Here is a 25,836-nt window from a genome sequence, read left to right on the forward strand (position 1 = left end):
CTGCTTTCTATAATGTACAGTACATACTCATTTGAATAATAGTAAACTACTGTTCAAAGGTTTGGGATCAGTAAGGTTTAAATTGATTAGAAGTGACCGTAAACACTGAATTTTTTTTTAAACAAGAATAATAATCGGAAATGTTTCTTGAGTAGCAAATCAGTATATTAGAGTGATTTAGGAAGGATCGTGTGACACTGAAGACTGGAGGAATTATGCTGAAAATTCAGCTTTGCATTGCAGGAATAAATTGCATTTGAAAATATATTCACATAGAAAGCAGTTATTTTGATTTGTATTAATATTTCAAAATTTTACTGTTTTTATTGTATTTTTGATCAAATAAATATACCTATGGTGAGCAGACAAGACTGCTTTCAAAAACATTAAAAACTCTGACTGACAATAAACTTTTGAATAATAGTGTATGTAAAACAATCTGCAATTCTGAATGTTTCAAACAGAGCTACACTAGTAACGTGACCTCAGTATGGTACATCTTTCTATCATCTCAAAAACACTTCCAATTTGATCCAGTTTTGGGGAAAATCTGCTTTTATTGAAAGTTTAATAATAAATAGTTATAAAAACGTCTTAACAATTAATGAGACGAGAAGACACAATGTCCACTGAATATGGAAGGTATACAGTATTTCTTTGCAAGGCTCAGTTAAAAATACACATTTTGGCAAACATGTATTCCATGCATACTGTACATAATTACATACTATATACTGGAGAAATAGAAGTATGCTTCTATGTTGTTTTGAACACCGTCTTCGCATTGCACTGGAGCCGGTGTGTATCGCCCTCTGTAGGGCACTTGAGGTACTGTTTCTCTTGTGGTTTGTAGATGACTACTTCTGGTTACACTGAACATTTCATCAACAACTGGGGTAAACTAATGTCTATTTAATTTCCAGACAAACATATATATGTGCATTCTCACCTGAAATGAACTATTTCCTATAGAACAGGAAGGAGGATTGAACGAGAGAAGGTGGCTTATAGGTTGTGGTTGTAACAAAACCATCTGTGGTATGAAGGTGAGTTATGGTCAGAGAAATTCAAATGTCTGGGTCGGATTTTAATGCTTGATCTCGCCCTTCTTCCACTTTCCTGTTTAAACTCACTACCAAAACACACCCGGCATCATCTCAACACAGGAGAATCTTGAAGCGTATCCAAAACCATGTTTACAATTCTGGCAAACTGTTTTACGTTGACATATTTAACTCTGAAACAGCCTTCCTGTTTGCATTCGGAGTGCATGTTTCAGATCAGTTAATCCTTCAGACCTTTCGCTGTACAGGAGTACTGTGTTTCATGAAATCTACAGTATTTTAGGATCATAAGGAAAGTTTTTGTACTCTGAATGCAATGCATCCAGAAATGTGACTTTTAAGCACTGCATTATACACTCACACTATGTTGTGTATGAAAGTTTTTTTGAGTTCATATTTATTTTTATACATACAATTAAAATAGGTTTTTTTTTTTTTTTTTTTTTTACATGTAATTATTAAGTCAGAGGGGAAAATGTACTTAATTGTCATTGAAAAAAAATAGATAATTTCCTTGAAACGGGCTTCAATATAATTTATTATCTGGCATTACATCAGCTCTGAACGATTAACACATAAATGCTGTTTTAACCATTTAAACCATGCATATAATAAGAGGTGTCCACCATTTAAATGATTGAATATCTCTCTGGATCTATTTCAGTTCAAGGGTAAAGAGAGGAAGGAAGAGAGAAAGAGACAAACAGATGGGTGTCGGGTTGTCTTGTGAAAGCTTACAGGACAGGAAGTTGCCCTCGTTTGAAGAAGCAACTGGCTTCATTTAACAAACACACAGGCTTGCACAGTAGTCAAGATGAAGGCAGAATTGGCCCTGATTACTTAATGAATGATTCAGACCTTGTTCTGAATAACTCTAGATTCATTTATCTTAATCTTGTAGAGCATGACAATAAAGTTAAGGCATTTATTTTTCTTTCACTTTATAATAATCAGTGTTTCCTACCATTTCTCTCATTTGGCAAAGCAGTGGTGTGTCAGAAGATAAAGAATGATGGGTAATCAGTACATGCGTTCAATGGACTGTACTGTTGTTTAATAATAATAATAATAATAATGATGATTGTTCAGCTGACAAAATGTATTTCAGAAAACTTTCAGTAGACCAAAGTCATAGGACCTTTAGGCCTATACATTGTGTCTAAGACTTAGTCTTGTGTGAATGGGTCTTAAAGGTGATTATGGATAACAACAATCCTTTGTTAGTTGTGTTCCTGTATTCTCATGGAATTAGTTTAGATTGACTATTTGAGGAGGTGTTTACATGACACCTTTTTCAATTAAAAATGAAAACATTTTATTTGTTTGTTTTTTTGGCCATTCATTTTATATGTCAAAGGCATTTAGTTTTTTTTAGTTGCTTTCATGGATGCGTGTGAACGTTTAATGTTGTTGATGTGTGCAAACAATTGTCAAAACTTTTCAAAAGTTTTCAAAAACTCAAAGGAAAACCGTGTCCATTTTTATTACAATCGTTGTCGTGTAAACGTACCCTATCGCTGTAAATGTATAGTTATTGTTACAGTTATTGTGCTCGGTGTGAACAGACCTTAAGGGGCAATCAGAATGTCAAATCACAAACTTGCCTTCCAGAATCACTCAGGCAAAGATGTGACCCATTTGATGGGTCAGCTAGCATGCGTACAGTTAGCAGCCGACCCCTGTGTGACCCTCGGCCAAACCACACCAAAGACAGGCCTGTGAGTGATTACGCAATTTCACACACACACATACACACATTCAATCAGCTCCTCTAATCAGGATCTAACCACAAGAAAGGCCAACCAGGGGTTGTTAGGTACCTCTTCTGATGACATCATCAGGTTGCTGCAGGTAACCGGATCTGGACCGGCTCTGGCGACTGTACAGGGCCATATATCACAGAGTTTCCCAATAACCGACTGCTCGGAGAACAGCCATTTATCAAATAAAAGGCCAAGCAGTGCAGACTCTGTGTGTGTGTGTGTGTGTGTGTGTGTGTGTATAGGTACCCAGCCCGGGCTCAGATATAAACATAAGTAATCTGTTGAGCTAGCTTTAGCAATGACAGGGCAGTCAATCAGACCTCCGTCTACATGTCAGCCTGACAGTTTAACAGTTCACGGGAGATTTATTAGCCACGGGTCAGATCAAATAATATATCCCCAGTCTGCTCTTGTTTAGAATGACTTCTCTCTATTGATTAGACTCGGCTGCGAGGCCCTTCCTGACATGGACAGAGCGCACAGGAAACTCGGCTAAATTGCCAAACCGCAATATATCATGCTTTGATAATTCAATGAGATGGTCTTCATTTATCATTTGGGTGAACAGATACAGTGATTCTGATACAATGACATCGTAAATATGCCTTAAAGTGACAGTTCAGCAAAAAAAAAAAAAAGTAAATTCATTACTTTTACTTTCATGTTGTTCCAAATCGGTATGTGAACACACGCAACTCTTTTTCACTGAACATCAGTCAAGGTCCAAAAAGGACCCAAAACACCATTAAAGCACGACAAAAGTGGTATAATTACATTATATTTCATATTTAACAGTTCAAAACATGAAAATATACATGAAACAGAAAAAAAAAGTTTGGAATGACATGATGATGAGGAAATGAATAAAAATAATAGATACGAACAGATACAAATAAATGCATCAATAAATAATATTTAAATAAATAAACAAACAATGGAATTGGACTTAACTAAATAAATATATAAATAACAAATTTAATAGTATAGTACAGTGAGTGAAAAAAAAAACTTAATATAAACTAAGTAGTAATTTTAAAATAATTTTTACCATTCAAATTTAAATTGAAACTTTTTAAATAGTAAGTACATAAAAATATGATTTAAATATTTCATTAGATTAAATCAGGTAAATAAATGCACATAAGATATTAATAAATAATATAAATTCGTTTTAAATAAATAAATAACAATCTAACTGTATATTACAATATTGAGTAGATAATGGAAACAAAATATTTTCCAAATAATATTTTGAAATGAATACTACACTCATTTAAATGAGTATAAATTGGGTCTTTATGCATTAAACAAACTAAAATGTATAGTTGCCTTTTAAAATTTAGGATGGGGGTCCCTCACATAAAGATATAATATTTAGGGGTCTATGGCATCTAAAAGATTAAAAACCCTTCTTAATGATGCAAGGCAAATAATTCTGACTACTAGTTCGAACAGTAATTTGTTTAATGTTAAGGTTACTGATTAATGAATCGTCAAACGTTCTGTTAACAAAATAGCTTGGTATGACATCAATCGGATGCACATTTCCACTTAACCTCTGAGAGGTCGATCACATGCGCCTTTAAATTTATGTTCAGCTCCTGCAGCTATTTCCTGTGTTACGTTACCCTGAAATAACACTGCAGCTTTGCAGCGCTGCAGTCTGCAAGCAAAGCTTTGCAAGAAAACAACAAAATAAACATATAAACATTACTATGTGGACACATGCTGTATTATGAAATTCATGCAATGTATGAATGTAAAGGAAAAAGAATCTGACAAGCTAAGATCACGATCAATTTGGACACAGCTCATTTGAGAAAAGCACAAACTTAATGTGCTCTGATTGCAGACACTTTTCCACAGTCCTGCACTGACACACACACACACACACACACACACACACACACACACAGAGCTCCAGACTTCTACAACAGGAGATCAGAAAAGACAGACAGAGCACATTGGATTCACAAAACACTATTGTTTCTCATTTAATATTCCGTTTCTCTCGGAAATACATCACAACACTGGAGAAAAGTCGTTTGCAACTTCCGCTTCACTCGAAATGAGTGATAAAACTGCCAGCTTCGCTTTATGATAAATAGTGTATTAATGCAGCAAGGTGCAGAGTTGTTCGTTTATGCACGAACTAAGCATTAACGATAAATGGTGCAGAAAAATAGGTTTAAATGTATAACATCATGTATATGTATTTGATTGCTGATGTGTATGTTGTGTAAGTTGCAGACAGAGCACTGTAGAAGATCTAATGCGGCTCATTTCCCCACGAGTAAAGCTACGCCAGTTTCTCCGCGTTGTTTTAACGACAACCAGAATCAGCAATATCAGCACAAAACACAAGTACGACAGCTTCAGGTTATGTTCAGGTTTTGCTGTTTCCTCAATGCGCCATTTCCGGCCAAACACCAAAGAGATGCTGCCGTCCACCAGTCTCAGTATTATAAAACCTCCTCGTTCAAATCCTCCCAGAACCCAAACTATGGAGGTCTTAAACAAGGAGAGGATGCCGTTACACCCCGAGATGGCTTTAGTGATGTTTTAGATGATGATGTTTTTTTTTGCATCTGATGACATCTGGGATGACGGAGTGGAGGACGATGATCTGTTTTGTGAGGCGTGTGATAATCTAGAGGAGTTATCTTTAACAAGCAACCAACAAAACACCACAAAAGCACTACAAAAAAAGCTGTACGGCACCTGTGAAACGACCAGTCAGCAAACAGTGTTTGCTCATCCTTATCCACCCAAAAAGCTGGCCGCTAATGTTCCCACGTCCAGTGCAAACACATCAGTGTCTCCCAGAAAGCTCATGCGGTGAGCTCCGGGCCTACAGGACTCGGCTCTAATGTGTCATGTGATGCAACGAGACCATCTGGCCCCTGAAGTAATGGAGCGTATAAATTCAAACAGGTGAGAAGCTCGTCTGTGGTGGGACGGGGTACCTGTGCTGTCCCCCCCAAAACAGCAGGGTCACGAGAGGGGCGTTCTGGCCGTCCTCCAATCAGATGTGAGAACAGCAGACAGTGACTCGTTCAGGTCTGCGGTGGTCATTGCCAAAGGTAAAGTAAATGTTACATGCTCTTTGCTTTATTATTGTGGTGTGTGCAAGTGCTATGTAGGGGTATTTTAATAATAATTTCTTAATATTACTTTATATTATTATTATAATAGTTTTTAATAATTATGTAATAATTATTGTGAACATATTTAAATACAGTAAAACTTTGTAACATTATATATTCCTTTACTGTGTTAAGACCAGTTTTTTTGCCTGCTTACTGAACAAAAGTATTTATGCTTTATAAAAAATTAGATAAAACAAAAACAAATGCTACTGCTGGTCCTAGATCTGTTAAATAATAAAAATAAAAGTAATTTAACATTTACTTAATTAAAAATCCTAGAGTTTGGCATTATATTCATTACATATCTCACTTGCATCAAGGTTTCCTAAATAAATGCCCTTTATTGAGTGTTTTTCTGTAGATGTGTTTAACTCTGGAGCCCCGACATGCAGTGATGCTCAGATTGAGAGGAAGAAGCAGCAGGCTGTGGAGAGGCGGAGACTCAGGATCCTGGCCAATCAGAACCTCAGAGCTCCGGTCTGATTCACTGTTGCTATGAAGATGCACAACACAACAGGTATACATGTATATAACGAGTTACACTGTGTCTACACCACAACTAGAACTATTGCCATTTTTTGGATTAAAATGGAAGCACATTTAATTTTCCCACATCATGCCACTTGTTCATGGACAAGGTGTTACCGAAACCCTTTAGGAACTTGTTTTCGTTTTAAGGGTCATTCTTATGAGTAGAACATTTGACTGTTAAAAAAAAAAGAGATGCTGATCTAAGGACATATGTTTAGTATTTTGCCTGTTTGGGCATCAGAGATGTATGCTGACCTTCTCAATACATCCCCACTGCTCATTACTAAAATCAGGAGTAGATATATATATATATATATAGAGTATATATATATATATATATATATATATATATATAGAGTATATATATATATATATATATATATATATATATAGAGTATATATATATATATATATATATATATATATATATATATATATATATATATATATATATATATATATATATATATATATATGTGTGTGTGTGTGTGTGTGTGTGTGTGTGTGTGTGTGTGTGTGTGTGTGTGTGTGTGTGTGATACAATTTATAATGATGTAGAAGAAATTAAAACATGTTTGGTTGGTTGATTTTTAGTGTTTTTGTCCTTTAAATGAGTCTAAAAGAAAAAGCCCAGAATAATAAAATGACCTAAAGTAAGCGATGTATAGTATTTATTGAGTTGTAATTGTAATTGTAATTAAGGCAATAATAAACCCCTTTAATAAAAATATTTTGAATAAATATATATATATTTTTTATCTAACTGATTTATATCTCAACCATATCAAGAGCTGCAGATTGATGACCAAGCTGACACTTATAATACATTTATTTTCAGGTTCCCACAATCAGGGAACATTACTTAAGGTGTTTTCAGAAAATCAGTCACAGTCATAGAAAGTAAAAATTGGAAAAAGTTAAGGGTGGGTTAAATAGAAATATTTATTGCTCTTTTGGCTGGTTCTTCTTCTTTTAAACATATATTTTTATTAGCATTTTTAGATTCAACCAAGCACATATTTAAAGGAATAGTTCACCCAAAAATAGGAATTTCCCGAAAATTTTCTCACCCCCAGGCTATCTAAGATGTACATGAGTGTTTTTTTTTCTTTCTATCAGAAAATATGTGGTTAGCGTTACATCACTTGCTCACCAATGGATCCTCTGCCGTGAATGGGTGCCGTCAGAATGAGAGTCCAAACAGCTGATAAAAACATCACAATAATCTACAACACTCCAGTCCATCAATTAACATCTTGTGAAGAAAAAAAGCTGAGAATCATATCAAAAACAGTTATAAACAGCTGTTGGTGGATTTGTGGATTATGGATTTACTTTGGAAAAAGGTTCAAGTTAAAACGCCTTGATGGATTTGTGTCTTACAAATGCAGCTTTTTTTTCACAAGACATTAATTGATGGACTGGAGCCGTGTGGATTATTGTGATGTTTTTATCAGCTTTTTGGACTCTTATTCTGACGGCACCCATCCACTGCAGAGGATCCACTGGTGAGCAAGGTATGTAATTTCTCCAAATTTCCCCAAAACATCTTGGATGTCCTGAGGGTGAGTAGAACTTTTTCACTTCGGGTTGAACTATATTCTTTTAAGTCTGAACTAAGGTTTTTAAACTCGGGGAAACTGGTGTAACGGTGTGCGAGTCTTCTCTGTGGGTCTGTTTCTCATCATTAGCTCTCTGACACCCGTCTGACACCACTGTCCTCGGACACCTGCAGCACACATGAGTGCTCCTGAAAGTCGAGTCTTGTTATCAGCCTGCCGGTGTGTAACTGTAGCTAGTCGCACAGAACTTTGAAAACCCCCGCGGGCCGGAGATGTGGTTTCACCCGACCAGCCAAGCGTCCAGGCACTTAGCTGCTCCGCGTGTTGTCTGAACTCTGATGAGGACAGCATGAATGGAGCATTCTGGGGAGCTTCGTGTCGTACATGCAGAGATTAGTGTGTGTTTTGATATGGGGTCGACCTGAGGATCACATAGCTGAAGTCAAAGGTCTACATCTATGCTTCATTAACCGCTGGTTCCCTAGCAAGTGCACACATTAGGGATGATGCAGAAAAACAGCTCCATTTACAGCACTTTGGTAGCGTGTCAAATTTTTGAGGCAGGTTGAAGTTCGATCAATCATGCTTAAGAATTGCACCTTCGTGGAAAACCTGGAAATATGAGGGAAAGGAAAAAGTAATGACTGAAGATTAGTTCTTTTGTGAGTGTAATCTGTACTCAAATGATTGGAAAAGCCATGCAATTCACTGGCCAGAAGGTCTAGGTTCATTTTAAAGCATAAAAATCAGTCAGAATCAAAGTGATTCATTAATGAATCAGTCTGAATTTTCTAAAAAGATGTTAACTAATTCATATCCATCTTTTAAAAATAGAAATTCATTGGTCAAATGTGTCATTGGTTGATTGGCTGACTGTAGGAGCCTGCACCTTTTATCCCTGTACTGCTTCATTTAAAGCCAGTCTGGTGTCCCGTCGCCAGCACATGGACATGGAGGACAGGTTTAAACTGAAGCAACCGGATCCTCACTGTCCTTTTGTCTGCTCGATAAACATGCTTATCAGCAGCCTGTGTGCAGAAATAAAGTCACCTGAGAATACAGCTGAACTCCAGCTGAACCCGCTCTCTTCTCTGCTTTACTCCAGTTCTCTCACTTTCATCAATTATTCTCCTTCGCAATCAGTACGGACACCGATACAAAATATTGCTCGCTGTCCCAGACACTGCCTGAGAAAAGCCAACCTGCCAGGCCAAGACTATTGTCCTACCGGGGCACAGATTCTGGAAGTGGATCAAAGTCCTCTAGTGTCTATGCATGTGTGTGGGAAATAAGTGTGTGTGTGTGTGTGTAGCTGTAATTGATAGATGTTCTAATTTGTCTGTTGTGCTTCACCTGATGTTGACTGATACGACTGGTCTTGAATCTCTCCCGCAGAAAGATCCTGTACTGGACCCTGGTCATGCAAGAAAGAAAAAACACATGTTGGAAAATGTCTGTACATTTACCCTCTTCGGTTTATTTTGGGTCATATTTTCGAGCATTTTTCTGAGCCAGCAATTAATAGACATCAATATATATTCTGCACTGAAATTAAGCATGGCCATTTATCATTTATATAAAACATAGTCCTCGAAAGATGTGGGCTGAAGCATAACGATCTATCGGTTCGTGAACCACTTTTAGTCAAACTGGAAGAGCAGTTTAAACAGGCTGAGACTAACGAACCAGTTTAGGCTGGTTTAATTTGATTTCTTTCCCAGGGAAAAGTGTTGACTACTGATAACCCTTCTTCTGAAAGGTACCATTTGATTTAGTGAAAGTCTCTTCTGAATTTTTTTTTTTCAGGTGCTGGAGACTAAATGGACAAGACCTTAATCCGCTTAGAAACTGAATTCGACGCAGGTGAAAACGAGATTGTCACTGATTCTAAATGACATTAAAAAAAAAAATTGTAGTTAGTAACATAATCCAGTGCATTACATATTTTAAGTAATATAATCTGATTACGTTTAGATTACTTTTGACCAAACTGATTTATCACATTGATTTATTGATTACGACACGGTAATACATTGTTAAGCCATTGAGTGATACAAATAAAATTAGTGTGTTCATCAGCAGTTGATATAGTTTAGAAATGTTGAAAAAAACACTTCAAATTGAAATAGTTTTGGTGAATTTAGTGGTCACATGCTGTGACCTAGTGACTGGTCTCTGTGTGAATGTACATAAAACTGGAAGACTTTCTTAATGTATATAATGCTATTTTAGATGGATTCAATGAAATGTTCGGAAGATGAGAAAAAGGATTAGGGAGAATCAAATTATGAAGGATGTATTGCTATGGCGTGAGTAGACATAAGTAAATTAAGATGTAATATATTTTACAAGTACTTTATTTTTGGAACCTAATTATGTAACCCAGATGACGTGTAATCAGTTACCACCCAGCACTGGTTGATAAACAACAGTACAATTCATGGAACACACTTTTAGCCCTCACAGCCTTATTTTCATTCCTAACAAAACCAAAATCTAACCTCATCTGAACCTTGCACTGAGGGGTTTTTGTAACTACATAACTAAAATGATGCAAGGGTTAAGGTATTATATGTTTTATAACAGTAAACGTTGGATTTTATAACAATTTGACTACATAGGACACATCTTTGGCTCAACAGTGCTCGTTTGTTGTGTATTACTGTCCCCTAGTGGGAAAACGACAATATTACAGATTTAGGACTTTGGCTCGACCTTTTAACCTGTAAAATAACATAATTGTGTCGCAATATAAAACGCATGTCAATTTAAAGAACACATAAAACAGATCGAAATAATCTCTGGTCAAGATCAGGTACTTAATTACACTAATTATAAAAAACCGAGATGGATAGACGTCACAGAATTGAAACTACTTTGTTAATATTTGTAGCATCTTTTGACAGTGAGACACCAGCTAACGCCAGGAAATATCACCTTATTCACACTGACTTTGGTTATTTATTTTTTTAAGTATCAATGGGAAATCACCTCTTTAAAAACTGTGAGTTTTATATACGGTATATGAAGAAATTTATGATGAACACACAACACAGTTGTACAAGTCTCAAATATTTTATTTCTCATTTTCATGAATGACATTTCAATGGTTCCCACAGCATTTGACGCAGCATGCAAAGAAATGAAGAAAGAAACAAAACGTTCAACCTAAAAGCGAAATGTTTTCATCCACTTCTATGTTTTGTGTCCAAAAACCACGGCTCTCCAGTCGAAAGTTATACAGATGGCTGTCTGACCCCCAGCTAAAGAAATACAAAATAGAACCGAAAGCAAGGAGCATTAACAAATACATTCTGTACAACAACAAAAAAAAAAAAAAAAAGCGAACGGAAAGGAAGGAAAATAAAACTCCTTTTTTTTTTTTTTTTAAGAGGAAATCATTTTTTAGAGAGATGCACACCAATCCAGAATAACTCACACATTCTTATTTTTTCATTTTAATAATAATAATAATAATAATAATAATAAGGGATATATGTAGTGAAAAAAAACTTGCTTTAAAATTGTTTCCATTTATTTAAACATTTACCAAAAGTTTGGCAACGTCCATATATATATATATATATACCATTCATATTATATCTCAATAGTATGATTCATATGTAAACAAGACATACCCCCCGCCCCCCTCCCAAAAAATTAGATCTACATGCACAACAACAACAACAAAAAAGTGTGAGAGAGAAACCCTCCATTATCATGCAAACGCATCAGAAGACCTCGACGGTCTTCGAAGACAGACATATTTAAGCGTCATCACCGTGCAGCAGCTGGCGGGAAACGCCGGTTTGCGCGGGAGAATCACATTTAAAGCAAAACAAAACAGCGGAGTGGCCGAACGCGTCGAGTTTATTCATCCACACCGAAAGAGTCTGCTTTGGTCTCTCCTTTTTGAACTATTGAATCCCACGGATCAGTCTTTGAAATGACGAAGGAAAAGATAAACTGATCATCATCTGGTTTTGCGTGCTTCGACGATCTGTGAAAGAAAAACGGTCTTTCAATCCCTAATATACAAATATCAGCTATAAGGGCTTTACAATGCTGCCTGCAGTCAAGTTGGAAAAAAAATTAACCTTACATTTCACAAATATTCAAATGTTATTGTGGATTCAGTTTGCCACAATATGCACTGTATCCTCGAATGTATCTACAGTGTCTAGAGGTAAATCAAAATGACTCGTTTGTGGTGTTAAAATGGTAATAAATCCAGAACAGACACACAAAAAAGTCCAGAAGTTTTACTGATGGCACTGTTCCATCCTACAGTAACCTGATGTGATCTGATCGTCCCTCCCCACCCGACCCCTGCGATAAAACACAGCTCTTAAAAGTAAACCATACGCATTATATATGCACAACTTCAAATATATTTGCTTTTTATCCTAGTCTACTGTATATTAGAAAGCAAGACGGTAGATGAACTCCCTGACAGTATTAACACACATTCTCGGTAAAAAATCGGATTTGCATGTTGCATGAGATCTGAAGCAGGCATTTGCTAAAAAGAGGTGGAAGCAAAAAAAAAAAAAAAAAAAACAATAAGCTTGATAATAAACTTTTTTTAATCTCCCCATGACATGAAAAACATTTGATAGCGATTCCAATATTCAGGTATTGTTAAATCCCACGTTTTGATTGGCACTTCATGCTTGAAGCATGTTGCACTGAAATCAAGCGTCAAGTCATATATCGCTCACATACACACCATTCCCTGTAGACCTAGATCATCTTTAAAAAAAAAACAGGACCAAAATAAATACAAAAATCCCCCCTTCAAAAAGAAAAATAAAGACACACACGCACACGCACACACACACACACACACACACACACACACACACACACACACACACACACACCCTCCTCTTTCCCTTCTCCACCACACTGAATCACTCCGTAATCGACAGAGAAGCCATCTCTCTGACTGTCCTTAAATACCCGAGAATGTGGACAGAAGAATCTCATGCTCTATAACACTTAGGATGGCAGGCGTCACTAGGCTCAGGGAGTACAGACGGGGAACAGGCATCATTTAGAGAAATACTTCCATAGAAAGACAGAGAACAAGAAAGAGAGAGAGAGAGAGAGAGAGCGTGTGAGCGGAACATCTGGAGCTGATTCTCAGAAATGGAGAAGTGAAAAGAGGGTGTTCCATCTTTTCACACGTCCACCACCATCTTTTTGTGAATGTCTAAGCCACCAACAACCTGCGGAAGAGAAGGAAAAGGTGACAAGAACATTAATTAAAGCTCCACTGCTAAAATATACCAAAACTAAAAAAAGATACTGGAAAAATATTAATAACTAGTCAGTTGTTCGACACACTCTACCATTGCAACTTCTAACTAACGGTTGACAAACAGCCAAAAGATTAAGATATTATGGTAAATACGATCATGAACTTGTTAATTATATGCATATTAAATGCAGGAAGAAAAAAATACATTTGGGAAGAAAAAACACTCTGAATGCTTGGGTTAAATGAGTGATGCGCCAAAATTTCGGCATCTGAAAATACTTGTTTAAAAATGTATTTTGCATTTCAGCCAAAATCACTGACCGAAATGATGTTTAATTAGGGCTTCTCTGATGGTGTGTTTTGACTGTGTCAGCATCTATTTGTGCACATGTATTTGTGGATAAGCTACAACAGAGCGTTCTATGGAAAGACGTCAATAAAAGAAAAAAAAATGCTCTATTACATAGTCTTTATATTTTTTCTTAGCCTGTCTTAGTCATATACCTTATTTTTCTGACTATAAGTCGCATCAATCCAAAAATACGTCATGATGAGGAAAAAAACATATATAAGTCGCACTGGACTAGAAGTCGCATTTATTTAGAACCAAGAACCAAGAGAAAACATTACAGTCTACTGCCACGAGAGGGCGCTCTATGTTTTCAGTGTAGACTACAGGAGAACTGAGCAGCATAGAGCGCCCTCTCGTGGCTGTAGACGGTAATGTTTTCTCTTGGTTCATTTCTCTTGGTTCATGTCAAATTACAAATCGCACTGGACTATAAGTCACAGGACCAGCCAAACTATGAAAAAAAGTGTGACTTATAGTCCGGAAAATACGGTGCATATAATAAATCTCATGAAAACAAGGTTTTATGACAGACACAGTTTAAATGTTATATTTTAACAACATATTGGAGTAAAAAACACAAATATCAATTAAAAAGTTGATATTAACTTGATTATTCAATTGATTATTAAATAAACTTTAATTTTGAGTTTCTGTAAAGTAACTCTGGTGCCTCACTAGTGAAAATTAACTCTTATTTTCATGTTTATTTCCTCTTGCAGCAAAAGCAGAAGAAAGTGTTTGGTATGTCAAATTTGGCTGTATCCCAACATTAAAAAGCAGACCCAAAATGAAGTTGACCCCTCTCAGACTCACAGCGCAGAACTCCTCGAAAGATATCCTTCCGTCCCCATCCTTGTCTGCGTTGATGATGGTTTTGTCGACGATCTGCTGCAGCTGGGTGTCCTTCAGGTTATTCCCAACCATCATCTTCAGCACCTGGAACAGCTCACCGTTGGATATGTAGCCATCCTTATCCATGTCATAAATCCTGAAGGCAACTGCAGAAACAAACGAAGAATAAAAAACCTGCCAGGAAAAGTGATCTAATGCTTTGCTCCGGTGCACTACAGACTAGTTTCATGAGGGGTTTCCTGTGTTTATTTTGGTTTGGCTCAACACTGGATGAGCACAGTTGTACTAAACTCTTAAACTTAACTAGAGGAAAGTGTTGGTGAAATTCAAGACTGAAAGACACTCACAGCGGAGCTTCTGCTCCTTGTCGCCCTTGACGCTGAACTGAGAGACGCCTTCAATGAACTCTGCAAGAAAAAAGACAGAAAATAGGAGCGTGATTTACACTCTTCATCTTTAATTGGGTCAAGTTATGTTAATGCATCTGCACTTCTCAAGCACAGAGAGCCTCTGAAACCAGCATGGACCTCTGGTAAATCTTGTGCTTCGACTGGACTTCCCAATGCAACAATTTCAACTGAGATCTGAACACATAATTTTACATTTCCTGTAGGAAATATCATGTCATTCAAAAGACCAGAAAGGAAAGGAGTTCAGCCCTTTGATTGTATGAAGGCAGTTATGAATGCTTTCAAAATATGCAAGGAAAACAAGACCAATCACAATTCAGCATGCAAATGAATGCAAGCAAAAACACCAATTGGAATTCAGTATAATTTGTAATGAAGACATCACTATATTGATGCTTAGATCACACCCCCACCCGTCCCAATGTACACTACACATCTACTGGAATAAACAGGAATAAACCTTTAAAGTCCACTTCTCCGTTTCCGTCTGTGTCGAATATTTCAATGACTCGCTGCACCAGCGGATTCTGCTGCAACTCGGGTAGAGACATGAACTCCTCCACGCTGAGAGAACCGGAGTTATCCAGGTCGAGTTTCTTAAACCGCTTTCCTAGTCTTTTAATCTCATCAGCATCAACTAAAATAGAGAGAGAGAGAGAGAGAGAGAGAGAGAGAACAGTGAGAACAAGTCATTTCAACACCAAACACAAACAATACATCCATATCTCTTTGATTTTCCTCAGCTAAAACCATACATCCATCTTTAAAAATTTAATTTAAAATGACTTCAAAGATTGCATATGTCTTAAAACAAGCAATCTCACACACAGGGCGCAATATTCCACATCCAGGGCTCTCACACATATTTCCATTCATCTTTGGCTGCCAAAAGAAAGCCAGAACTCATCCCAGAATGAACCTTACCCAGTTTCTCCTGTCTGGCAGTCATGGTCATCCCTCAGAGGACCGCTGCTCAACTACAGCTCGCTCTTGTGCTCTGTGGACTGCTAAATGGCCTAATCTCATTCACACAGCCACGTGGTGCACACCTCCAGTAATCGGCTGCCAGTTAATAGAATTAAAAATCTAAATCACAATGTGGCCGAGAGCAGCGATTTCTCAACCTTTGTAACTCTTCAGTCCCTCGATGTAACATGGTTCAAATGAAAGATTCATTTGAATTTCTCAATTGAATTAGTGATTCATTTTAGATTTCTCATTTGAATTTTATATGCATTAAAAAAAAAGAAGTTAGGAAATGTTAAAATATTAAATACGTGAAATGCCTGGCATGCTAAATTTTGCAATTGTTTAAAAAATAATAATTATCCATTTCGCTTTGTACTTTTTACATGAACAAACAGATAAAATAAAACATTTGAATTTAATTGCAACAATTGGGTTAGGGTTAATGTGCTATTTTGAGTATGTGGATACTTTCCCGTTTACCCTCAAGTTGATGATGTAACCCTTTATTTTTCATATCTAATAATATGGCACGGATTAACCCTGATATAGCTTGTGCCCAATGTGTGTCATTAAAGCAGGTGACTGTATGCCACAATCATGCATCTGTCGTTCACCGAGACGTCAGGACAATGCATGCCAGTGTCACAGTCTACATACTGAAAGTGTTTTTTATGCTACCTAAAGGTACGTTCAAAGCAATAAAAGATTCAAAACAAGAGCTAAAATGTTCACGCTATTCACTACGGCCCATTTGACATCAGCAGGGGCAGTTGCATCACTGAGTCACAGAATTGAAACAATGTTGAGATGGGAAAGCCAGAGGGGAAATATTTATAGCAGTCATGCTGATCCTCCATGGTCTCTCACACACTGTAATGGCTGATAAGGGCCTCTCAGAAAAGCCCCCTAGCAACAGACCGGCAACCCAATGGAGGGAGAGCAGCGGAGTACGTGCTCATCAGCACAGGATGGTTTATAAAAATGTTTCAACTTCAGCAAAATCATTTCTACCACTGTTTTGTGGTAATAATGGTTTCACTTTAAAAAAATGTGTCTAAGGACATTACACTCTGCTTCATTACATACGAACATGTCTTAATGCTCTAAGAAAGCTCAACTGACAGCATGTGGCATAATGTTGATTAGCACCGAAGATTTTCAAAGATAATGCACTCCTTTTACTTACGAATGCAATAAGGTGTAAAAGTCACGCCTTCTTAATGGAGTCATCGCATTTATCTTTAGAAGATCCAGTTGCAATAGAAACAGTGCTGATGCACATTGGCAGGTCTGGCCTGAACAACAAGCTTTGTAAATGCTATCTGAGAGTAAGAAATTACATTTATGCGACACCAGTAAAAAAATATTATAAAAAAATTATTTCAAGTTCTATAGCTCAACTAATAGTTTTATCAAAATAATTAATGCTTGCATTCATAAATTCAAATTTTAAATTATCCAAATTTTATTTAAAGAAAGCCAAAATAATTTTCGTGGTAATCAACATTACACTACAAATGCTACCCAGAATACTGCTTTAGTTATACAAGACCTTAACACCGGTTCAGACAACTTACTGACTAGCAAATTTGGAAAATGCATAGCTTTTCACATCTCTAGTAACCTATTAATTATGACCCATCATAACGATGCAGTGCCATTTTGTTGTGCTCAACCTGGTGACCATCTGATCTCTAACATTTCACATAAACAGTCTGCGTTTGCCAGATGCATTTCATCTTCAAAAATGATTTGGGCCAATGTCATAAGTGTCCTGTTACCAGTCACTAACTGCAGAGGCCTTGTGGTTTCTAAGCACCCATCTGGCCAACAGGTGGCTCAGTTTCACAGCAGCCTACTTGTTCTCACCCTGTTACAGCCCTGCAAAATTCATTACTGTTGCCTCTCTATTCTGCAGCAAAACCTCTTGGGAATGAGTTATTAATCGTTCACTCCTCACCTTGACCGGTTAATGGCATGCTAGCATCAGATCTTTAAGACATTTGTCCTCTTATTCACAGAACACATACATGCAGCTTATTCTTTGCTGTGCAATGCATGTATCAGTATGGTCATCTCTCTGTGGTCTTGGAAACCTGTGCCAGTGAAGTTGCCATAGCAACATTAAGGGAACATTGTGCTTGTACCCAGAGAACTCTGGGTAATGTAGTTCTATAGCTGATCTTAAAGCTGCAGTCGGTAACTTTTGACGCTCTAGCGGTTAATAAACAGAACTGCTTGCGTCTTGCGGAAGAACATCGTAGCCAGAACTACTTCTCTCTGTTTATGTCTATGAAGAATCACAAAGGTACTGGGTTACTCTGCCGCGGTACCCCCGAAGCAATCTAAAATAGTCCGAATATAAACACTTATTATAGGTGCACCCTAGTGATTCAGGACAAGATAAAAACACGGTTTGGAAAATGGATTCATGGTGTACTCGCTTATTATATACATTTAGTAAATTTTGAACACAAAAAGAAAGTTACGGACCGCAGCTCTGATTGGTTGTTTTTTACCGGGAGTGATGTATTCCTGCAAATGGCAATAGGACACTGGGAGGAGCCAGAGGAGCTTGATTTTTTCACAGATTATCTGTCTCATATTCTACTGTCAGGACATAATGACAGATTTAACAAATATGTAAAAAATATATTTTTACAAAAGTTACCTACTGCAGCTTTAAGTGGCACAATATAAAAAATGATAACGTTCACATACGCTTTTTTTTTTTTACTTAAATGTTTCTTGACCCTATAACTTTTACTGTTGAGTATAAATATATATATAATTATATATTTTGGACTGCACTGACATTCATAGTTTGGACAAAAATATAAAAAACATATCTCCTTTTGGTTTGGAATAACATGATGTTGAGTAAATGATGGCAGAATATTGATTTATGGGTGAACTGTCCCTTTAAATAAATGGAAAAGATAAGCTCTAGATTTTACAGTCAAGCACTGGTCAGCACTTTTACACTAAAAAAGGAGTCCAAAAGCTCTACTGTGTTTGTCAGTACTTACAATGTCTAAAATAGAACAGAAAAAAAAACAACACATAAAAAATGGACCATTACCTTGTGTTCTTCAACTCACTCCCACCAACTCTAAAAATAAACAAGCTCTTCCTACAGCCCAGAGACTAACCTTTACCAGCTGGAGGCATTTATAGCCCTAGTACACCACCGTGTCTAGTCTGGTTACACTAGCGCTGGCCCTGCTCCAGACCCGGAGAGCCCCACTGATCCGGGGGATACCCTCTGCTGAGGTGTAGACTGCACTGGCGGCTTATTCTGATCACACACCACCAGCAACATGCAAGTGACTAACCATGGTCATCTTTGGTTATAATGTGAATGTGCAAAACTTCTAATTTGACTAAAATTACTGATGAAACAAAACCCCACAATATGCATCAGATGAGCTGAACACACATTATTAAAACAGTGTATTTGCCTACATAATCCGTAGATCAATAATTACATAATCACTGTTTTTTTTTTATACATATTTATTTATTTATTATTATTATTTTAAGAGTGCCGAAACAAATCCAGATATGGATAGATGGTGTTCAAAACATTGTTTTAGACCTAGCACTTAACCAAAAATCATTTAGCTCAGAATTTGATATAACCTACATAAACTATGACTGGATTTACCCTATTTACACAAATGCAAAGTATGCAAAAGTACCTAAAGGTATTTAAAATAAAATAATAATAAAAAATTAAATTGCACAAAAAAGTAAAAAATGTACTAATATGTATATATTAATAATAAATGTTAACAAAAAATTAAATGTAACATCTGTATCAAAAGTATTCACACTTATTTCTGCAACTAGAGCTGTGCTTATACAGTACAGTATATTAGTATATTATTATACAGTATATAGGAAGGACCATTGAAGTTTTAGTTTGAGATGCTTCAGTACCTCTGGTGAAATTAAGGAAACAAAAAATACAGTTTGAAACAGGCCAGATTACTTACAGTGTGAGCACATCTCCAAAGGATAACTCGCCTCATTTCCCTGTAGAGAGAGAACAAGAGTCTGAATCAGCATGACGATGCACATAAAATGTTACTGATCAATCCTGCAGGTTCTGTAAAGCTTGACAGACATCAAACAGCATAATCAATGACTCGGCCTCATCAAATACCTCAAGCAAGCATACCATCTATTATATTCTACTCATTACTCTAATGTAAAAGTGGATTTAGTCATCTCTGTATGTTCTCTCATCATTACATACAGCTGTCACAAGGTGAAAGGGTCATCAGAGTCACAACTATGGCTCTAAATGTGTCTTAGTTAATTAGCTAATCAGATTTGAGGAGTGAGTTTACAATACTATGCACGGGGCCATCAGTCTCAGAGAAGAAACTGGATTTTGCTGTGTATAATACTGTAGATGTAAAAAGAGAAAGCACATAAACACTACATAATCAAGGATCATATCAGCAATCATTCTAAAAGGGAAATGGCAACATCCTTTAGTGATGTCTCGATTGAGTTAACTCATCAAAATCTAGAGCGAAGTGTGGGTAATAGCTGATTTATGCTGATATATGCACGACTGATGCAAAGTTTGTGGTTGGTAAAATGCTTTAATGTTTTTGAAAGTCGCTTCTTTAGTTAAAAAATACAGTAAAAACAGGAATGGTGTGAAATAATTAGGGCTGCACGATTAATCACATGTGAGTCACAGTAAGTGCTGCTCCATTTGAAAGCTGGTGATGGATATTTATAACTAATCAAAGAACCAGTTTTACTGACGAGATGCGCATGACAATCACATGTGATTAATCGTGCAGCCCTAGAAATAATATTACAATTTCTAATAAGTTTTCTTTTTTAATATATTATAAAATTGTATTTACTCCTATGATATTAAAGCCGATTTTCAGCATCATTACTCCAGTCTTCAGTGTCGCATGATCCTTCAGAAATCACTCTAATATGATAAACGCAGCCTTGGTGAACATTAGGGCTGCACGTTCTCAAGTTTTTCATTAACCGTTAACCGAGGCCCTTAGCGGTTAATACTCGGTTAACCATAGTGTGCCATAGTAACCATAACCATAGTAATTTCCGGACATTGGCCGAAAAAAAAATGGAATGTCCGACAAAATTTAATCTCTCCGGTCAAATTGTCCTATTAAAACTGCCTAATAATGCCGCCCATTAACACAATCTGAATTTGAGAATAAGCCTAAAATGTATAAGGCAAAAGGTAACAAGCAGACTCCGCGGCCGCCTCGCTAAGGCTATGACTATGATTATGTTTGACACGTACAATATTTGAAAATCGATAATTATTTATTTCTTTATTTAAATTACATTTATATCTGAATTTATGTCAACCTATAGACTTTCAAATATCAAAATGTCATGAATTAATATGTATTTTTGTACAAAATGACATATAAACATATTTTCCTATTATACTTTGCCTGGAAACGCTTCCAACAAGGCGTCGGTTCTATTTCTAGCATGCACGCGTCGAGCCGCGCCTGAGCCGCGCGTCTGACGCAGGCAGTCGGCAAGCTCTAACCTGTTAACATGGGAACCGAATTAAAAACAGACACGCCACGCAGCTGAGATGCTTTCGCCATGCATCCAGTGTGTCCTGACCGGCCTAATGATGCCCGGGTGTTGGCTGTTGAGATTACAACAACGAGGTTGTACTTGAAGTATATCTAAGCACTGTATTGCAATACTTGCATTTTGCCCCGTCACTCGTATTAGCCCGCTTCATATTAGAAAAATGACTTCTTCTTGTGGACATTACAAATGTCTGGGAGCGCTCTGGCGGTCTCTGGTGGTGCAAAAATGTATTACAACTAAATTCAATGCACGCTATTGACGTCACTTCACCGAGCAAAATGTTTCACTCGGTTACACAATTTTTAACGGTTAATCGGTTAACCGGTTAACCATGGACACCCCTAGTGAACATAAGTGTCTTTATGCAAAAAGAGCGGCTTGGATACTCTTATCTTAATTCGGGTTTCATGGTAGAAAAAAAAAAACAATACAGCATTAGAATAAGTGAATTTATGAAAGTTTTCATTTTAAATTGACCTACAGATGAGACAAGAAGAGGGCAAGATTTCAGAAAAGAGAAAAAAAAAATGTAGAAAGGTGTGACATGCAGACAGAAATCAAGTTGTTTCAAGTCGGCAAGAGGAATGATGCTTTCATTGAGCTGTGTGCTGAAGGCCTGTTATGACTTGCAGTGAGAATACAAAGTAGAGAACGGGACGGATAAACCGGGACATCACTGTGCCTAGACGTTTCTAGTGCAACTTCCAGAATATCTAGAGCTCTCCATTAGATGTTTATTACATAGCTTACAAAGTTAAGTCCCTGTGCGACTACATAATAGAGCCATTTCATGATGCTAAAATAAAATGTTTTCTAATTCTCTTCAAAGATAAAAATTCAAGCACACGGATAAACCATGTAGTAAAGATAGTAAAGGAGGTGTATTTCCATGCTGTGTGTACATAAGTGTGTGTATTTGCACATATGGTGTGGAAGTAGATTAAACGTGTGTGAGACGGCTCACTTGAGTCACTGCGAGGTCGAACGCTGTTCACTGACTTCTCTATTTTACTGTATTAAACATAGCCATTTCAGTATGTCCCTCCCTCTAAAATTAGTTTGAGCGCTCACGTGCACTACAAGCAGACAGGGTTTTGCCACAGCTAGTAGGTTAGCTAAGGTTGAGTGCCCTGTGCTATTTTGACTTTAGTGGTAGAGAGACAGCAAATGAACTTAAAGTGGATTGAGGGTTTAGGATTACTTCATCTGGTTATACGGTCAAGCATGAGCGAGTCGACAGGCAAGGAAAGATGTCCCAAAGCAAGGAAGAGGGAGGAAACTTTCATACAAATGTTGCAATGTTCGATTGGGCTACGTTTGACTCTTTATGACATCACGGCGCTCCCAGTCACGTCCAATCAAGAAGCTCCTTCAGAAGAAATGCCTTTTAATAAGACATCAGGATCATCGGAGGCAACTGGCTTCTGGATAGATTTCTTTACTTTTATATGCTACACATTTAATAAATACTGAATTTATTGAATTTATTTTTAAAGGGAAAGGTCAGGTGAAAAGTAATGATTTAAAATGAATATGCAAATATGCAAAACATTTGGTTAACAGATGTTCATTTGCATAATTTAACATTAAAAAAAGCATAAAATGAAAATCTATGTAAGTTATCTTAAAGTGAATAATCAATCTGTGCATACATTTATTTAATTTTTTTTAAATGTTTAGACCTCAATTTTGAATCAAAATGTCAACTGGATTTTCTGGTGAAAATGGAGTCTTCTCTATGGGGTTGTATAGGGGAAAAATAATATAATACTTTGTCTTTTTACCTTTGCATTAAATGACAGAAAACTAGTTAATATTGCTGCATGAGTATTTCTAATGCAACAGCTGAGAGAATGACAATTTTTTTCTTTTGCCATTGAGCAAATGTCTCAAAACAAAAGTGTAACCAGTTTTGATTACTTATTATAGCACTCTCAGTCAGCTCCATGTAATGTATTTTACAATGTTACAATCTATTCCACTTATGTTTCACCCAAATCAGTGTTGGAATTGTGGAAAACACCCTCTGATTTTGTCTGGGCCTGATTATAAGGCACTACAGATGAAATGTCTTTTGAGAGGATAGAAATTACATTGCAGTATAGAAATGGTGTTGGTAGAGTCTAGGACTAAGCTTAATCTGGGTCTGTGAAGCTAGTCCTTGGAGTATGTAATCCTATGCTACGCATCCCAAGTACGCATACTTTTCTATTCTTTGAATTGAGTGTCGTCTTGGATTGAAACACAGATATGCAGAGTGAGATTCTCTCACTGGCCAAGCTGATTAAACAAAGTGTGCTTCCATTCCAACTAATGTCAGTTCCAAACTTTTATATTGTGTCCCTCTTGTTTGCTATCATTAATTATACATATATCTGCATTGTATCGGCCACACTACTGATGATAGCAATTTGGGGTAAGTTAAGGTTAAGTTTAATATCTGTACCAAACAAACAACTGGCACACACCTTCTGACCAATGAGCTTCCATTATTTGACCGGTTGTTATAGTTCATAAGAATTTAAAATAAAAATAAAAATAAAAATAAAATAAAATTATTGTTGGAGGGTCAAGACCCAAAAATAGATTGCAGTTCTGTTCTGATAAGGTCATGGACAGCACAAAAACGCAAATAAAATTAAATTTAACCACATAATTAATCATAAATACTGTAGTTCAAAATAAATATCTGCTTCCATTCAAAGCACAAATTCATTGGTCAATCAGTAGGTATGTACCAAAATTTCAGCCTCCAAAAATGATCAGACTAAATATGAATAAAACTTAATAATATTACTATATTTTTTGTCCAATTGTATTGATACTTTCAATAAAAGTGTGGTTTCTTTTCGCTTGTGTTTTTTAAATTCAGTATCATTTAAATTATTGAGTTAAATTAAAAAGCCTTACAAAATTACTTATTATTTAATAAAATAATACATCATTATGTCAAAGCATTTTCGGTTTTGTTTTCGGCCCAGAATTTCGGTGCATCCCTATTAATCAGTAATATAGCTAATACGACTTCCTCTCGTGTCACTGAACATTGAACTCATTAAATGTATGTCATAATAACAAATACAAAGCTAAATGTTACAATAAGGCCACATAAACACAGTTCATTGACAATATTTCTAGATTTAAACATCTAAATACTATCTGTTTGGCCTGTGATACTGACAACTAATAAATCCGCTCTCAAATCATAATGTGAAAGTCTAAAACCTGGCAAATTACAGTCACATCATAACCAAATATTAAGAAGCACAGTTGTTATCTAAAATGCTTGGAATAGTTGTAATGCCAGCAGTGTTTGGCACAGTGATTCGAATTAATATCATATGATGTGCAATTATTTTATGCTTTTATGAAAATACACTAGAAAATTATCCCAGATTTAACACTTTTTATTAATTTATCATATAGGGAAAGCTGAAAAGTGTGGGTCAAGACCAACAGAATCATGACAAATTAGAAAATATAAAGGAGGGGGAAAAAAAGAAATACATTTAAATGAAAAAGCATGCATTTAAAATGACCCCAGGGGACAAAAAAAGGTCCCTAAATGTTGGAGACCCCATTTTATGATTAATGGTTCAGCAAAGTCAAGCTTTTGTGAAGAATCAACCAGTCGATTGAAGTAGTCAACAGACACGCGCACCATCTCTCGATCAGCTTGACAGTCGTGTATCGATCGAGTAGCAGCTACTAGCTACCAAACTACGTCTCTTTTTACCCGCCGAGCTATTACATTTGATCCCTGCTCGCTCAAATACCGTATTTACACAGGAATCTAGAAGACAGCGATGTGTTTTCTGTGTGCCTCTCCGTTCATAACGTACAGAGCCTAGCAGTCCTGACCGTGGGCCACACTGACAGCCATGGCTCTGTTTTATCAACAACGGCTTCGATCACGACACCGCGAGCGAGCGAATTTCCAGCCCGTAACGGCAGCAGAAACGCGTTAAACGCCCAAAGCGCAGCGGTATCGGAAGTATCTGCTTTTTCGGGTTTACTTGCAGCGGTTTAGCGAGCCATGTAAGAGATTCTTACCATTCTGTGGCCGGGGTTGTCTTCGCCTTGCGGAGAATCTCGCGGAACTGAACGGGCGCTGTCGGTAACGGTTACTTTTCTGGGCGAGGAAGTCGCAGTAGCGCGTCGCTCCTATTCTGTCCTCGGGCTTTGACGACGGATTGACTGCAGTGGCTTCGGTAACGTTAGGTCCGCAGCGGAGGGGGAAGAGGCAGTGGGTTGAGTTGGTAATGTTAGTGGTGTTGGTGGAGAGAGAAAAGAAAGAGAGGGAGG

At 36.8% G+C, this 25,836-nt stretch overlaps 1 protein-coding gene and 1 long non-coding RNA gene across 2 annotated transcripts; one reads left to right on the forward strand and one right to left on the reverse strand.

Moving 5' to 3' along the window:
* The first annotated feature begins 256 nt into the window (after positions 1–256).
* LOC113048815 (uncharacterized) lies at positions 257–14,483 on the forward strand. The gene is made up of 6 exons (XR_003276542.1): positions 257–896; positions 973–1,046; positions 5,762–5,910; positions 6,338–6,493; positions 9,876–9,932; positions 14,404–14,483. It is a non-coding gene; the product is annotated as an uncharacterized LOC113048815 (long non-coding RNA).
* On the reverse strand, positions 11,126–25,828 carry LOC113048743 (calcineurin subunit B type 1). Its single transcript, XM_026210606.1, has 6 exons — positions 25,585–25,828; positions 19,914–19,953; positions 15,407–15,583; positions 14,884–14,943; positions 14,498–14,682; positions 11,126–13,300 (listed from the first exon to the last, which is right to left on the reverse strand). Exons 1-6 carry the CDS (start codon positions 25,585–25,587, stop codon positions 13,253–13,255), a joined length of 513 nt encoding a protein of 170 aa, XP_026066391.1. The 5' UTR covers positions 25,588–25,828; the 3' UTR covers positions 11,126–13,252.
* Positions 25,829–25,836: the final 8 nt, after the last annotated feature.

This window comes from Carassius auratus, chromosome 1 (genome assembly GCF_003368295.1).
Source record: "Carassius auratus strain Wakin chromosome 1, ASM336829v1, whole genome shotgun sequence".
Lineage (NCBI taxonomy): Eukaryota > Metazoa > Chordata > Actinopteri > Cypriniformes > Cyprinidae > Carassius > Carassius auratus.

Coding starts and splice junctions, on each gene's coding strand:
- LOC113048743 (XM_026210606.1), bottom strand. Junction 15,584..19,913: donor TTTGGAGATGTGCTCACACT/GTAAGTAATCTG, acceptor TCTCTATTTTAG/TTGATGCTGATGAGATTAAA. Junction 13,301..14,497: donor CTTTCGAGGAGTTCTGCGCT/GTGAGTCTGAGA, acceptor TCTCTTCCGCAG/GTTGTTGGTGGCTTAGACAT.